Source organism: Lytechinus pictus, chromosome 8 (assembly GCF_037042905.1).
Source record: "Lytechinus pictus isolate F3 Inbred chromosome 8, Lp3.0, whole genome shotgun sequence".
NCBI lineage: Eukaryota > Metazoa > Echinodermata > Echinoidea > Temnopleuroida > Toxopneustidae > Lytechinus > Lytechinus pictus.
In genome coordinates this window covers 13,056,739-13,071,496 of record NC_087252.1, presented here as the reverse complement: position 1 = coordinate 13,071,496, position 14,758 = coordinate 13,056,739, and the positions used below count along the sequence as shown (strand labels likewise).

The window sequence follows — 14,758 nt, the reverse complement described above, 5'->3', positions numbered from 1 at the left end:
ACAGCTTAATAGTATTTCCAGCTTCGAGTCCAATCTCTCAACTACAGTCGATAATTGCACCACAAGAGGTACATTGATGTAATGTCACTGAAACAACATTGACAGAGACAAAAAAAATAATAGATATCCTTCCACAATAGTTCAATGAGTTGAACATCATTGTTCATTTTATCCACCACCACATTCTCCCCAATGGGGGGGGGGGGGTATATTTTGGATGGTACGTGTGCACGTGCAATGGTGTGGATGTTTGACAATCGGCCTCCCATTTGTTTGTGTACAACAAGCTAAGTCGGCATTGTACAATTTGAAATGTTCATATGAATGTTTTTACAATTTCTTTGAGAATTGTATAACAATGGATAGTGTAACGTGCCCTAGACTTAGGGGAAGTTATGTAGGAATGAGGGAGATGGATAATTTTGTGGAGCTGTGGGACAAATGTGAAGGTGTGGACTGAGGGAAATAAGTTGAGGTGTGGGACTGAAGGAGCACAATGGTTTAAGAGGTTTGTTTAGAGACGTGCGACTTGTGGAGATGTGTGAAGTGGAACTAAGGATATGGGTGAGTGAGTGGGATTGATTGAGGTGGATGAGGGTATTCAACTGAGGGTGTGGGACTAATTGAGGGAGATGAACTAGGGTGTGGGAATGAGGGAGATGGATGAAGATGTGTAACGGAGGGAGATCATGAGCGAGTATGTGGGACTGAGGGAGATGGATGAGGGTCTTAGAATGAGGGAGAAAGATGAAGATGTACTGACGGAGATGAATGAGGGTGTGGGACCGAGGGAGATGGATGGGGGGTATAGGACTGAGGGAGATGGGTGATGGTGTGGGACTGAGGGAGATGAATGAGGGTATAGGACTGAGGGAGATGGAAGAGGGTGTGGGACTGAGGGAGATGGATGAGGGCGTGGGACTGAGGGTGATGGGTGATGGTGTGGGACTGAGGGTGATGGATGAGGGCGTGGGACTGAGGGAAAGGGGTAAGAGTATGGGACAGGGAAAGGGGTGAGGGTGTGGGACTGAGGGAGATGAATGAGAGTGTGGGAGTGAGGGAGATGAATGAGAGTGTGGGTATGAGGGTAATGGATGAGGGTGTGGGACTGAGGGAGATGGATGAGGGTGTGGAACTTAGGGAAGTGGGTGAGGGTGTGGGAATGAGTGTAAGGGATGAGGGTGTGGGACTGAGGGAGATGAATGAAAGATGGGACTGAGGGAGGTGGATAAGGGTCTTGGAATAAGGGTGTTAGAACGAGGAAGATAGACGAAGATGTACTGAGGGAAATGAGTGAGGATGTGAGACTGACTGAGATGGATGTGTGTGAAGAACTTGAAGGGATTGGTGAAGGTGTGGGACCGAGGGAGCTGGATGAGGGTGTGGGACTGAGGGACATTTTGGATGGTATGTGTGCGCGTGCAATGGTGCGGATGTTTGACGATCGGCCTCCCATTTGCTCCTGTACAACAAGCTAAGTCGGCATTGTACAATTTGAAATGTTTATATGAAATGTTTTTACAATTTGTTTGAGAATTGAATAACAATGGATAGCGAAACGTGCCCTAGACTTAGTGGAAGTTATGTAGGAATGAGGGAGATGGATAATTTTGTGGAGCTGTGGGACAAATGTGAAGGTGTGGACTGAGGGAAATAAGTTGAGGTGTAGGACTGAAGGAGCATGAGGGCGTGGGGTGAGGGAGGTGGGTGAGGGTGTGGGACTGAGTAAGATGGATGAGGGTATGGAACTGGGAGATTGGTGAGGATGTGGGACTGAGGGAGATGGATGAGGTGGTGGGACTGAGGGAGATGGATGAGGGGTGGGACTGAGGGAGATGGATAAGGGTCTTGGAATAAGGGTGTTAGAACGAGGGAGATAGACGAGGATGTACTGAGGGAAATGAGTGAGGATGTGAGACTGACTGAGATCGATGTGTGTGAAGAACTTGAAGGGATTGGTGAAGGTGTGGGACCGAGGGAGATGGATGAGGGTGTGGGACTGAGGGACATTTTGGATGGTATGTGTGCGCGTGCAATGGTGCGGATGTTTGACAATCGGCCTCCCATTTGCTCCTGTACAACAAGCTAAGTCAGCATTGTACAATTTGAAATGTTTATATGAAATGTTTTTACAATTTGTTTGAGAATTGAATAACAATGGATAGCGAAACGTGCCCTAGACTTAGTGGAAGTTATGTAGGAATGAGGGAGATGGATAATTTTGTGGAGCTGTGGGACAAATGTGAAGGTGTGGACTGAGGGAAATAAGTTGAGGTGTGGGACTGATGGAGCACAATGGTTTATGAGGTTTGTTTAGAGACGTGCGACTTGTGGAGATGTGTGAGGTGGAACTAAGGATATGGGTGAGTGAGTGGGATTGATTGAGGTGGATGAGGGTATTCAACTGAGGGTGTGGGACTAATCGAGGGAGATGAACTAGGGTGTGGGAATGAGGGAAATGGATGAGGATGTGTAACGGAGGTAGAGCATAATCGAGTATGTGGGACTGAGGGAGATGAATGAGGGTCTTAGAATGAGGGAGATAGATGAAGACGTACTGACGGATATAAGTGAGGATGTAGGACCGACTGAGATGGATGTGTGTGAGGAACTGAAAGAGATTGGTGAGGGTGTGGGACCAAGGGAGATGGAAGAGGGTGTGGGACTGTGGGAGATGGGTGATGGTGTCGGACTGAGGGAGATGGACGAGGGCATGGGACTGAGGGATGGATGAGGGTATGGGAGTGAGGGAGATGAATGAGAGTGTGGGCATGAGGGTAATGGATGAGGGTGTGGGACTGAGGGAGATGGATGAGGGAGTGGAACTTAGGGAGGTGGGTGAGGGTGTGGGAATGAGGGAAATGGATGAGGGTGTGGGACTGAGGGAGATGAATGAGGAGTGGGACTGAGGGAGGTGGGTAAGGGTGTGGGAATGAGGGAGATGGATGAGGGTGTGGGAGTGAGGGAGACTGATGAGGGTGTGTAACAGACGGAGATTAGAAGTAAGGATGTGGGACAGGGGGAGATGGATGAGGGTCTTAGAATGAGGGATATAGATGAGGATGTACTGAGGGAGATGAGTGAGGATGTGTGTTAGGAACTGAAAGAGATTCGTGAGGGTGTGGACCGAGGGAGATGGATGAGGGTGTTGGACTGAGGGAGATGGGTGAGGGTTTAGGACTGAGGGAGATTGATGAGGGTGTGGGGTGAGGGAGATGGGTGAGGATGTGGAATTGATGGAGGTAGGTGAGGGTGTTGGACTGAGGGAGATGAATGAGGGGGTGAAACTGAGGGAGATGGGTGAGGATGTGGAATTGATGGAGGTAGGTGAGGGTGTTGGACTGAGGGAGATGGATGAGGGTGTGGGACTGAGAGAGATTGGTGAGGATGTGGGACTGAGGGAGATGGATGAGGGTGTGGAACTGAGGGAGATGGGTGAGGGTGTGGAACTGAGGGAGATGGATGAGGGTGTTGGACTGAGGGGAGATGAATGAGGGGGTGAAACTGAGGGAGATGGATGAGGGTGTGGGACTGAGGGAGATGGATGAGGGTGTGGAACTGATGGAGATGGATGAGGGCGTGGGGTGAGGGAGGTGGATGAGGGTGTGGGACTGAGTAAGATGGATGAGGGTGTGGGACTGAGAGAGATTGGTGAGGATGTGGGACTGAGGGAGATGGATGAAGGTGTGGAACTGAGGGAGATGGGTGAGAGTGTTGAACTGAGGGAGATGGATGAGGTGGTGGGACTGACGGACATGAATGAGGGTGGGAGACTGACAGAGATGGATAAGGGTCTTGGAATGAGGGTGTTAGAACTAGGGAGATAGACGAGAATGTTCTGAGGAAAATGAGTGAGGATGTGGGACTGACGGAGATGGATGCGGGTGTGGGACTGAGGGAGACGGGTGAGGGTATAGGACTGAGGGAGATGGATGAGAATGTGGAACTGAGGGAGATGGATGAGGGTGTGGGACTGAGGGAGACGGATAAGGGTCTTGGAATAAGGGTGTTAGAACGAGGGAGATAGACGAGGATGTACTGAGGGAAATGGGAGAGGATGTGAGACTGACTGAGATGGATGAGTGTGAAGAACTTGAAGGGATTGGTGAAGGTGTTGGACCGAGGGAGATGGATGAGGGTGTGGGACTGAGGGAGATGAATGAGAGTGTGGGAGTGAGGGAGATGAAAGAGAGTGTGGGTATGAGGGTAATGGATGAGGGTGTGGGACTAAGGGAGATGGATGAGGGTGTGGAACTGAGGGAGATGGGTGAGGGTGTGGGACTGAGGGAGATGGATGAGGGGTGGGACTAAGGGAGATGGATAAGGATCTTGGAATAAGGGTGTTAGAACAAGGGAGATAGACGAGGATGTACTGAGGGAAATGAGTGAGGATGTGGGACTGACTGAGATGGATGTGTGTGAGGAACTGAAAGAGATTGGTGAGGGTGTGGGACCAAGGGAGATGGAAGAGGGTGTGGGACTGTGGGAGATGGGTGATGGTGTGGGACTGAGGGAGATGGACGAGGGCATGGGACTGAGGGATGGATGAGGGTATGGGAGTGAGGGAGATGAATGAGAGTGTGGGTATGAGGGTAATGGATGAGGGTGTGGGACTGACGGAGATGGATGAGGGAGTGGAACTTAGGGAGGTGGGTGAGGGTGTGGGAATGAGGGTAATGGATGAGGGTGTGGGACTGAGGGAGATGAATGAGGGGTGGGACTGAGGGAGGCGGGTAAGGGTGTGGGAATGAGGGAGATGGATGAGGGTGTGGGAGTGAGGGAGACTGATGAGGGTTTGTAACAGACGGAGATTAGAAGTAAGGATGTGGGACAGGGGGAGATGGATGAGGGTCTTAGAATGAGGGATATAGATGAGGATGTACTGAGGGAGATGAGTGAGGATGTGTGTTAGGAACTGAAAGAGATTCGTGAGGGTGTGGACCGAGGGAGATGGATGAGGGTGTTGGACTGAGGGAGATGGGTGAGGGTATAGGACTGAGGGAGATTGATGAGGGTGTGGGGTGAGGGAGATGGGTGAGGATGTGGGATTGATGGAGGTAGGTGAGGGTGTTGGACTGAGGGAGATGAATGAGGGGTGAAACTGAGGGAGATGAATGAGGGTGTGGGACTGAGGGAGATGGATGAGGGTCTTGGAATAAGGGTGTTAGAACAAGGGAGATAGACGAGGATGTACTGAGGGAAATGAATGAGGATGTGAGACTGACTGAGATGGATGTGTGTAAAGAACTTGAAGGGATTTGTGAAGGTGTGGGACCGAAGGAGATGGATGAGGGTGTGGGACTGAGGGACATTTTGGATGGTATGTGTGCGCGTGCAATGGTGCTGATGTTTGACAATCGGCCTCCCATTTGCTCCTGTACAACAAGCTAAGTCAGCATTGTACAATTTGAAATGTTCATATGAAATGTTTTTACAATTTGTTTGAGAATTGTATAACAATGGATAGCGAAACGTGCCCTAGACTTAGGGGAAGTTATGTAGGAATGAGGGAGATGGATAATTTTGTGGAGCTGTGGGACAAATGTGAAGGTGTGGACTGAGGGAAATAAGTTGAGGTGTGGGACTGAAGGAGCACAATGGCTTAAGAGGTTTGTTTAGAGACGTGCGACTTGTGGAGATGTGTGAGGTGGAACTAAGGATATGGGTGAGTGAGTGGGATTGATTGGGTGGATGAGGGTATTCAACTGAGGGTGTGGGACTAATCGAGGGAGATGAACTAGGGTGTGGGAATGAGGGAAATGGATGAGGATGTGTAACGGAGGTAGAGCATAAGCGAGTATGTGGGACTGAGGGAGATGAATGAGGGTCTTAGAATGAGGGAGATAGATGAAGACGTACTGACGGATATAAGTGAGGATGTAGGACCGACTGAGATGGATGTGTGTGAGGAACTGAAAGAGATTGGTGAGGGTGTGGGACCAAGGGAGATGGAATAGGGTTTGGGACTGTGGGAGATGGGTGATGGTGTCGGACTGAGGGAGATGGACGAGGGCATGGGACTGAGGGATGGATGAGGGTATGGGAGTGAGGGAGATGAATGAGAGTGTGGGCATGAGGGTAATGGATGAGGGTGTGGGACTGAGGGAGATGGATGAGGGAGTGGAACTTAGGGAGGTGGGTGAGGGTGTGGGAATGAGGGAAATGGATGAGGGTGTGGGACTGAGGGAGATGAATGAGGAGTGGGACTGAGGGAGGTGGGTAAGGGTGTGGGAATGAGGGAGATGGATGAGGGTGTGGGAGTGAGGGAGACTGATGAGGGTGTGTAACAGACGGAGATCACAAGTAAGGATGTGGGACAGGGAGAGATGGATGAGGGTCTTAGAATGAGGGATATAGATGAGGATGTACTGAGGGAGATGAGTGGGGATGTGTGTTAGAAACTGTAAGAGATTCGTGAGGGTGTGGACCGAGGGAGATGGATGAGGGTGTTGGACTGAGGGAGATGGGTGAGGGTTTAGGACTGAGGGAGATTGATGAGGGTGTGGGGTGAGGGAGATGGGTGAGGATGTGGAATTGATGGAGGTAGGTGAGGGTGTTGGACTGAGGGAGATGAATGAGGGGTGAAACTGAGGGAGATGAATGAGGATGTGGGACTGAGGGAGATGGATGAGGGTGTGGGACTGAGAGAGATTGGTGAGGATTTGGGACTGAGGGAGATGGATGAGTTTGTGGAACTGAGGGAGATGGATGAGGGTGTGGGACTGAGGGAGAAGGATAAGGGTCTTGGAATAAGGGTGTTAGAACGAGGGAGATAGACGAGGATGTACTGAGTGAAATGAGAGAGGATGTGAGACTGACTGAGATGGATGTGTGTGAAGAACTTGAAGGGATTGGTGAAGGTGTGGGACCGAGGGAGATGGATGAGGGTGTGGGACTGAGGGATATGAATGAGGGTGGGAGACTGACAAAGATGGATAAGGGTCTTGGAATGAGGGTGTTAGAACAAGGGAGATAGACGAGGATGTTCTGAGGAAAATGAGTGAGTATGTGGGACTGACGGAGATGGATGCGAGTGTGGGACTGAAGGAGATGGGTGAGGGTATAGGACTGAGGGAAATGGATGAGGATGTGGGACTGAGGGAGGTGGGCGAGGGTGTGGGACTCAGGGAGATGGGCGAGGGAGATGGATGATGGTGTGGGGTGAGGGAGGTGGGTGAGGATGTGGAATTGAGCAAGGTGGGTGAGGGTGTGGGACTTAGGGAGATGAATGAAGGGGTGGGATTGAGGGAGATGGACGAGGGTCTTAGAATGAGGGATATAGATGAGGATGTACTGAGGGAGATAAGTGAGGATGTGTGTTAGGAACTGAAAGGGATTCGTGAGGGTGTGGGACCGAGGGAGATGGATGAGGGTGATGGACTGAGGGAGATGGGTGAGGGTATAGGACTGAGGGAGATTGATGAGGGTGTGGAGTGAGGGAGGTTGGTGAGGATGTGGGATTGATGGAGATGGATGAGGGCGTGGGTTGAGGGAGGTGGGTGAGGGTGTTGGACTGAGGGGAGATGAATGAGGGGGTGAAACCGAGGGAGATGGATGAGGGTGTGGGACTGAGGGAGATGGATGAGGGTGTGGGACTGATGGAGATGGATGAGGGCGTGGGGTGAGGGAGGTGGGTTAGGGTGTGGGACTGAGTAAGATGGATGAGGGTGTGGGACTGAGAGAGATTGGTGAGGATGTGGGACTGAGGGAGATGGATGAGGGTGTGGAACTGAGGGAGATGGGTGAGAGTGTGGAACTGAGGGAAATGGATGAGGTGGTGGGACTGAGGGAGATGGATGAGGGTGTGGGACTGAGGGAGATGGATAAGGGTCTTGGAATAAGGGTGTTAGAACGAGGGAGATAGACGAGGATGTACTGAGGGAAATGGGAGAGGATGTGAGACTGACTGAGATGGATGAGTGTGAAGAACTTAAAGGGATTGGTGAAGGTGTTGGACCGAGGGAGATGGATGAGGGTGTGGGACTGACGGACATGAATGAGGGTGGGAGACTGACAGAGATGGATAAGGGTCTTTGAATGAGGGTGTTAGAACTAGGGAGATAGACGAGGATGTTCTGAGGAAAATGAGTGACGATGTGGGACTGACGGAGATGGATGCGGGTGTGGGACTGAGGGAGATGGGTGAGGGTATAGGACTGAGGGAGATGGATGAGAATGTGGGACTGAGGGAGGTGGGCGAGGGTGTGGGACTGAGGGAGATGGGCGAGGGAGATGGATGAGGGTGTGGGGTGAGGGAAGTGGGTGAGGATGTGGAATTGAGCAAGATGGGTGAGGGTGTGGGACTGAGGGAGATGAATGAAGGGGTGGGATTGAGGGAGATGGATAAGGGTGTGGGACAGAGGGTGCGGGGTGGGGGAGGTGGGTGAGGATGTGGGATTGATGCAGGTACGTGAGGTGTGGGACTGAGGGGGATGAATGAGGGGGTGGGGCTTAGGGAGATGTATGAGGATGTGCGACTGAGGGAGATGGATGAGGGTGTGGAACTGAGGGAGATGTATGAGGGTGTGGGACTGAGTGAGATGGATGAGGGTGTGGGGCGAGGGAGATGGGTGAGGGTTTGGGACTGAGGGAGATGGATGAGGATGTGGGAGTGAGGGAGGTGAATGAGGGTGGGACTGAGGGAGGTCGATGAGGGTGTGGGACTGAGGGAGATGGATAAGGGTCTTGGAATGAGGGTGTTAGAACGAGGGAGATAGACGAGGATGTACTGAGGAAAATGAGTGAGGATGTGGGACTGACTGAGATGGATGTGTGTGAGGAAATATCTCAATAATTTGTATACTTAAACCCTTTTCCTGCAAACCCATGTTCATCCTCATTCCTCTCCTCTTTCGCACACTATCGCCCCTCTCCAACAAACCCCTCTCACGCAGTACCTAGCCCTCACTTCTCCCTTTTGTACCAAAGTATCACCCTCTCCCAAATCCTCCTCCTCTGTCTCACAATATAACCCCTTTCCCACTCCCTCTTCCCTCTTCCCTGTACCACACTATCACCCCTCTCCCGCAGACCAACACCCTCATCTCTCCCTTCATTACCGGTGAGAGTATCACCCCTCGACTGCAGACCTTTTCCCTCATTTTTCACACTTAATCCGTCTATTATCCTTCGACGCTTTGATTGATACAAGAGCACAGGTATACATGAGATATTTCATAGACTCATGTAGTCCCCCTCCTGACATTTTTGGAGTTAAATTTCTTTCCTCCCTACAACTTTCAATGTACCCCCGTTTCTCTTTGCTCTTGAGGACAGTCTTCTACAATATGAGACAGAATATATGTACAGTATAATTTCATACAAAACGTTTATTCCTTGAAACATACTTAATGGACATACTGTACATTACAGAATAATTATGAAAAAATAGGTGATATTATTCAGTCATGAAGACATACACAAAATTCCAAACTAGCTGCATTCTTTATCGGCCTTAATTCTTCGATCATCTACATACTAGAATAACGTATGTGTTATGATCGGAACGTGTCTTGGTAAAAATATAACTTCCATATTCGAAACAATTTTTATCAAACGTCTTTTGTGGAAAGAGGGAGTACATAGAGTTGATGTGTGTTAATTGGGGAATAATGAAAAGTATTCTTAACTCCGTATAATCTGTAATTGCGCTGCCAATTGCAACCATGAGGCTCTACTTTTGACAGAATTATTTAGAAATTATAGACCTTACATTCATAGGTTCACTAATCTAGCAATTGATGATCAATACTAGTCGTGGTAACGATCTAAAAATGAGTTCGAACAGAATCCAATAAAATTACCAACAAAGTGCTTGTATGTATAAATAAAAAAAATATGTGCCAAATAGCTCTGGAAGAAAATGTGTTATTGCTGAGAAATGAGCAAAATAAGCACGGAATTCCATCAAATGTCGGGAATTTTTTGAAGCAATATTAGTACATTGTCTTTGTTTATTCTTTCTTTGTTAGTGATCATCAGAATGATCGATTTTGAGCTGAGATTTGATGATTTTACAAGGATAAGTTTGCATTTATGTACGAGATCTAGATGTATGATAATGTTTTGACAATTAATCTGATTTAACAGACGTTATCATAAAGTAATTGTTTGCTGCAACTTCTGTCATACTGCATTAAAAGTTTATAACATCAAGAAATGGATAATATATTTCCAAAGGAAAATCATTAGGAATGGTTTTCAAAAATATTTTTGAAATCACAAAAAAAGTTAAGCTGCATACGGTAAATCATAGATAATACTAAGATTTACAATCGAATTTACATTATATACATGTATGCATTAATATGTGGAAATTACAAAAAATGAAAGCTGCACTCGGTAAATCGTAGAAAATATGGTCTTCAAAGTTTTACAATCAAGTTTACATTGTATGTATGCATCATATACAAAAATCTGAGGCCTTACATCAATAGGATCACTATCATGAGAAATGCAATGATCAATTAAAAAGGCATTGTGCTTTAAAATTATATAACATCTGATAATAGAAAATACATTTCCTACGCTAAACCTTTAGCAATGGTACTAAAAATATTTCTGAAATTACAAAAAATAAGCTGCACTTCGTAAATCACAGAGAATATTGTTTTCCAAGCTTTACAATCAAAACATTATACTCATGTATACATGTACTCACTTACTTATGAATGTGAATTGAATTTATTAGAACGCCACTGGCATTCGCCAATATTTTGATAAAATCAAGAAGTACATAATAATACAAAACAATTATACAATTCAAGGAACATAAGCAGATAAACAAAAACAAAATAATAGTATTTCGTCAAATAAGGAAAAACAACTTATGTCTTCTTATAAATAGTAAATGCATGATGGCATAAATAATATAAGAGAGTGATAAGCATGCAGGGGACATATATACATAATTATATATATATATACATATACACCTATATATATACATAATATAAATACATTTACACATACTTATATACACAAACGCACACATATGAATAAATAAATAAATATATATATATATACAATCAATATAGGAATCATTCGGATAGATATTTTGACGATGATAACGACTGATGGCACAGAAAAGATAAAGAAAGTGAGAGAGAAAAGGGAAATAAGGAGGAAAGATGTTCGAGAATAGAGAGAGAGCGGGAAAGAGGGGAAGAATGAGAAGAATGGCATTACATGTAAACACGATGTGTAAAAATATTGCGTATATACTACAGAATGTTTTCAGGTTGATATCTTTAGTACTCTTGCTGATGTTTTATCTTCAGAAATCACCCCTAATAGCAATTATGTTTTGGATATAAAACAAAACGATTTAATCAAAACTTCAGTTTCGAATTTCATGATGTAGATAAATTTGTCCTGGTACTCCATTTCAACAAACCTAATATCGAAGGTATTTATCTAAAAAAAAAATCTTTACTCAAATCTTCATATTTGTTACATTTCATTATAATGTGGAACTCATCCCCGACCAAATTCAAATTACAATCTTCCCAAAATCTCAGGTTAGGTTTTATCTTCTCCCGTCTTTTGTACCTCCCTGTTTCTATCGGTAGATTATGAACGCTCAGTCGGAGCTTGGTTATTTTTTTTTCTCAAATTAACATTGTTTATTGAACATAGTTTTCTTGCCTTATATTGAGTTAAATTGTCTAAAAGAATGTGCACAAAATGTAAATAATGGGCATACCTGTATATAATATCTATTTCTACCCCAACTGGATGTAAATAATTTAGCATTCTATAACTTTTGCATTCATAAATTTTGACTTTATATACATTTAAAATTGGTGTAAATTCTAAAATATATTCTTCAGGCATGCGACAGTACAACAGTTTGAAGACTGGCGGACCGTTTCTTAATTTGAAAAAGAAAATCAACTATTTCAGGAGTTCCATACTGCTTTTTAATAGTTTCTCAATCAAAGAAAATGATCAAGGAGCGACGAAGTTCTGTTTCTTAAAAAAATATTGAATATCAAATCATAAACGAAGAAATTTTACGTGCTAATTGCCAATTTTGTTAAAAAATTTCTTCTTTTTTGTTTAATGTTAATAGAGATACAAGCTTTTTAACCATGAAGAATTATCTTAAATGAAGATTTACACCATATGAAAGAGGCCTTTAGCTTAATGATGATATGTCATTTGCCATTCATATTCGTGGCTTGGTTGTGATAAATCATTCTTTAATTATCGGTTATGTTTTTCCGGGACGTAATATACGTATAAAGTACATTGCCCTATGGGTCTCTGTTTGAAAGACAAACGGTCGAAGAAACCAGAAACATAATGTTTACAGCACCACCCGTGGTGGGCAGAGGCATGGAAAATTATTATTATTCATGGTTTATTTCAAAATGTACCTCGCAGCCACTTGCTGACTTGTAGACAATTTACAATTTAAAAAAGATACAAATATAGTCAGGAAACATCAAAATACATAACAAAATATCACACGAATAAACAAAGATAAAAGCAATTAGAAATAAATGAATAATAAAAAAAAATCCATGGACAGAAAGTACCACATTGATCATGAGTCAAGATTGTGAATTAAGCGAAATTGTGAGAATTTTCTCTTTAAAGGACAATAGGAATATTCATATTCTTGTACCTTGATTGTGTACTTCACTTCCGAAAGGAACTATGAGTGGAAATTTGCAATGGGGCTCAACAAGATTGGGAATTTAAGAGATATACAATTAATTTCATTTTGAATAGCAGAATAAAAGGCCATGCTGGATTGATGACAGTTTTTTCTTTAATGTTATTATTATTATTATGTTTTCATTTATTTATTTACTTATTTATTCATTTCTTTATTTCTATATTTCTTTCTTTCTTTATTCATTTATTATTATTATTATAATTATTATTATCATTATTATTATTATTATTATTATTATTATTATTATTATTATTATTATTATATATTTTTTTTTTTTTTGGGGGGGGCGTTTATGAGTTTTACAGCTTCGGGCAAGACAAAGAAGAATTGTGGAAATAAAGTGAATGAGAATCGGAAGACGACTAGTTGTTTATTGTGTCTTGTATAAAGACATAATTTAAAACATGACATTTAAACCAGAAATAAGATATTAATAGTATATCTACCATAACAATAAGGAGAATTCATAATACACAAACCACATTTACAATCATTTTCTCCAGTCACAAAGGAATAGATTGTGAATGAAGTAATTATCTCATTCATAATATGCTAAATAATGAAATAAAAGAAGCTTTGACTTTCTCCCAGACGAAGTCAAAACAAATAATTATACAATGAATGGATTTTTCCCCGACGCTATTCATAATACAGTGTAGGGTGTGATATTCTCCTTCATGACGAACATGAACAAAACAGTGAATATATCAATGTTATATACAAGTGGTTTCAGAATACTACACTACAGTCTCTGTTCACTGGAAGCTTACAATAAAACCAAGTATCAATATTGGCAAAATACAGCATAGATCATGGGATGTATTTTAGGGCATAATCATGAATTCATCACCCTATTGACGCGAGTTTAACATTGGGAAAACTCTCGAATACATCCAAATTCGGAAGACGACTTAGAGATAATGAAAAAAAAAATCAGTGACAATGTTCCCTTATTTCAACAAACGGAAGATAAAAGATTTTTCATGAAAATGTTGTGAAATGTACGTAGGGTTTAAGAATGGGTCAAACTACGAAATGAGATGATCAACAGCTTTTTTCTCAATACTTGATATAAAGTGGTCAAAATAATTATATCACGCTTTTGCACCATAACGCTTTACTATATTTCATTTAATTCAAACTAAATCAATCACATTTGTTACATGTTTTTTTGTCTCCAGGGGCCCGTTTCTCAACACATGGACAAGTTAGTCATATCTTTATCCACCAACCACGGAGTTAGTTCCAATCTTACTAAACCTGTTTCTCGAAAGGCTTCCTAACTAGAATACCTAGATATCGATACTATCGGTAAAAAGAGCAAACGACACGTAGCCTTAGTCACAAAATAGCATAATATTCCAAAAGAAAAATTATGACAAACTTGCAAATATTGTGATAAATTGGGAAATAAATCTTTTCAAAATAATAGCACAGGTGAATTATGCATCATACATACTTAGACCATGAAGACTTGAGCATTCAATTGCAGAGAAAATTAAATTATGAATAATTCATTTCATGACTAAAAAATCACTTGTGGAAGTTGAGATGGGTACCCCCGGGATATCAAATTTTAATAGTTTACGAAAGTAAATCATAATGGTTTTCTTTGTAAAATGATGATAATTATGCGGTCTTTTAAGATTCTGAATGTCAACAAAATATAGTTTAACGAAACATTTTAATCATTGATACCGAAACATACGATATTTGACAAATCATATGCATAAATTAGAGATAGAATTTATCCAACTGTTAATAGGGGTCTGAAAACAACAAATACGAGTTCAGTTATGGATGGCCTGACGTGGTAGAATCTTTATCGATTAAATCATTTCACTATTTCAAAATGAATGGTTTTGTGGCGTTTTACCAACAGTTTTCATAGTTTCTTTGTATTACAATTATCATTGAATGCATTAACCCACTTGTTTTGTGATGTAATTTCAACCTCTATGATTGATTACGTAAGATTATCATTTAAAAAACTCCTAGGCACTTTTGCATGTCATAGTCTACCCACGTGATGCCACTACGTCATTAAGAAAGAAGTTATGACAGGTGCGGAGG

The 14,758-nt window shown here is 43.2% G+C and overlaps 2 protein-coding genes across 2 annotated transcripts; both read right to left on the bottom strand.

The window, feature by feature from the left end:
• Positions 1–637: 637 nt before the first annotated feature.
• Positions 638–3,757, bottom strand: LOC135155212 (uncharacterized). The gene is made up of 3 exons (XM_064104109.1): positions 3,292–3,757; positions 2,563–2,774; positions 638–1,474 (listed from the first exon to the last, which is right to left on the bottom strand). The coding sequence occupies exons 1-3, from the start codon at positions 3,755–3,757 to the stop codon at positions 638–640; spliced, it is 1,515 nt and encodes a 504-aa protein (XP_063960179.1).
• A 1,858-nt stretch (positions 3,758–5,615) lies between these two features.
• On the bottom strand, positions 5,616–9,718 carry LOC135155211 (mucin-2-like). The gene is made up of 5 exons (XM_064104108.1): positions 9,713–9,718; positions 9,007–9,135; positions 7,877–8,663; positions 6,820–7,568; positions 5,616–6,722 (listed from the first exon to the last, which is right to left on the bottom strand). Exons 1-5 carry the CDS (start codon positions 9,716–9,718, stop codon positions 5,616–5,618), a joined length of 2,778 nt encoding a protein of 925 aa, XP_063960178.1.
• Between the last annotated feature and the right edge of the window lie 5,040 nt (positions 9,719–14,758).

Bases quoted from the DNA above. Each gene is read 5' to 3' on its own strand.
- LOC135155212 (XM_064104109.1), bottom strand. From the start codon at position 3,757: ATGTCCGTCAGTCCCACCACCTCATCCATCTCCCTCAGTTCAACACTC. The intron at 2,775-3,291 runs TCAGTTTCACCC...ATCCATTACCCT, and splicing joins CACATCCTCACCCATCTCCC to CATGCCCACACTCTCATTCA. The intron at 1,475-2,562 runs GTCAGTACGTCT...ATGCCGACTTAG, and splicing joins CTACATCCTCACTTATATCC to CTTGTTGTACAGGAGCAAAT.
- LOC135155211 (XM_064104108.1), bottom strand. The intron at 8,664-9,006 runs GTACAGGGAAGA...CATCTCCCTCAG, and splicing joins GGGAGAGGGGTGATAGTGTG to TCCCACACCCTCATCGACCT. The intron at 6,723-6,819 runs GTCAGTCTCACA...CTTCTCCCTCAG, and splicing joins CTTCACACACATCCATCTCA to TCCCACACCCTCATCCATCT.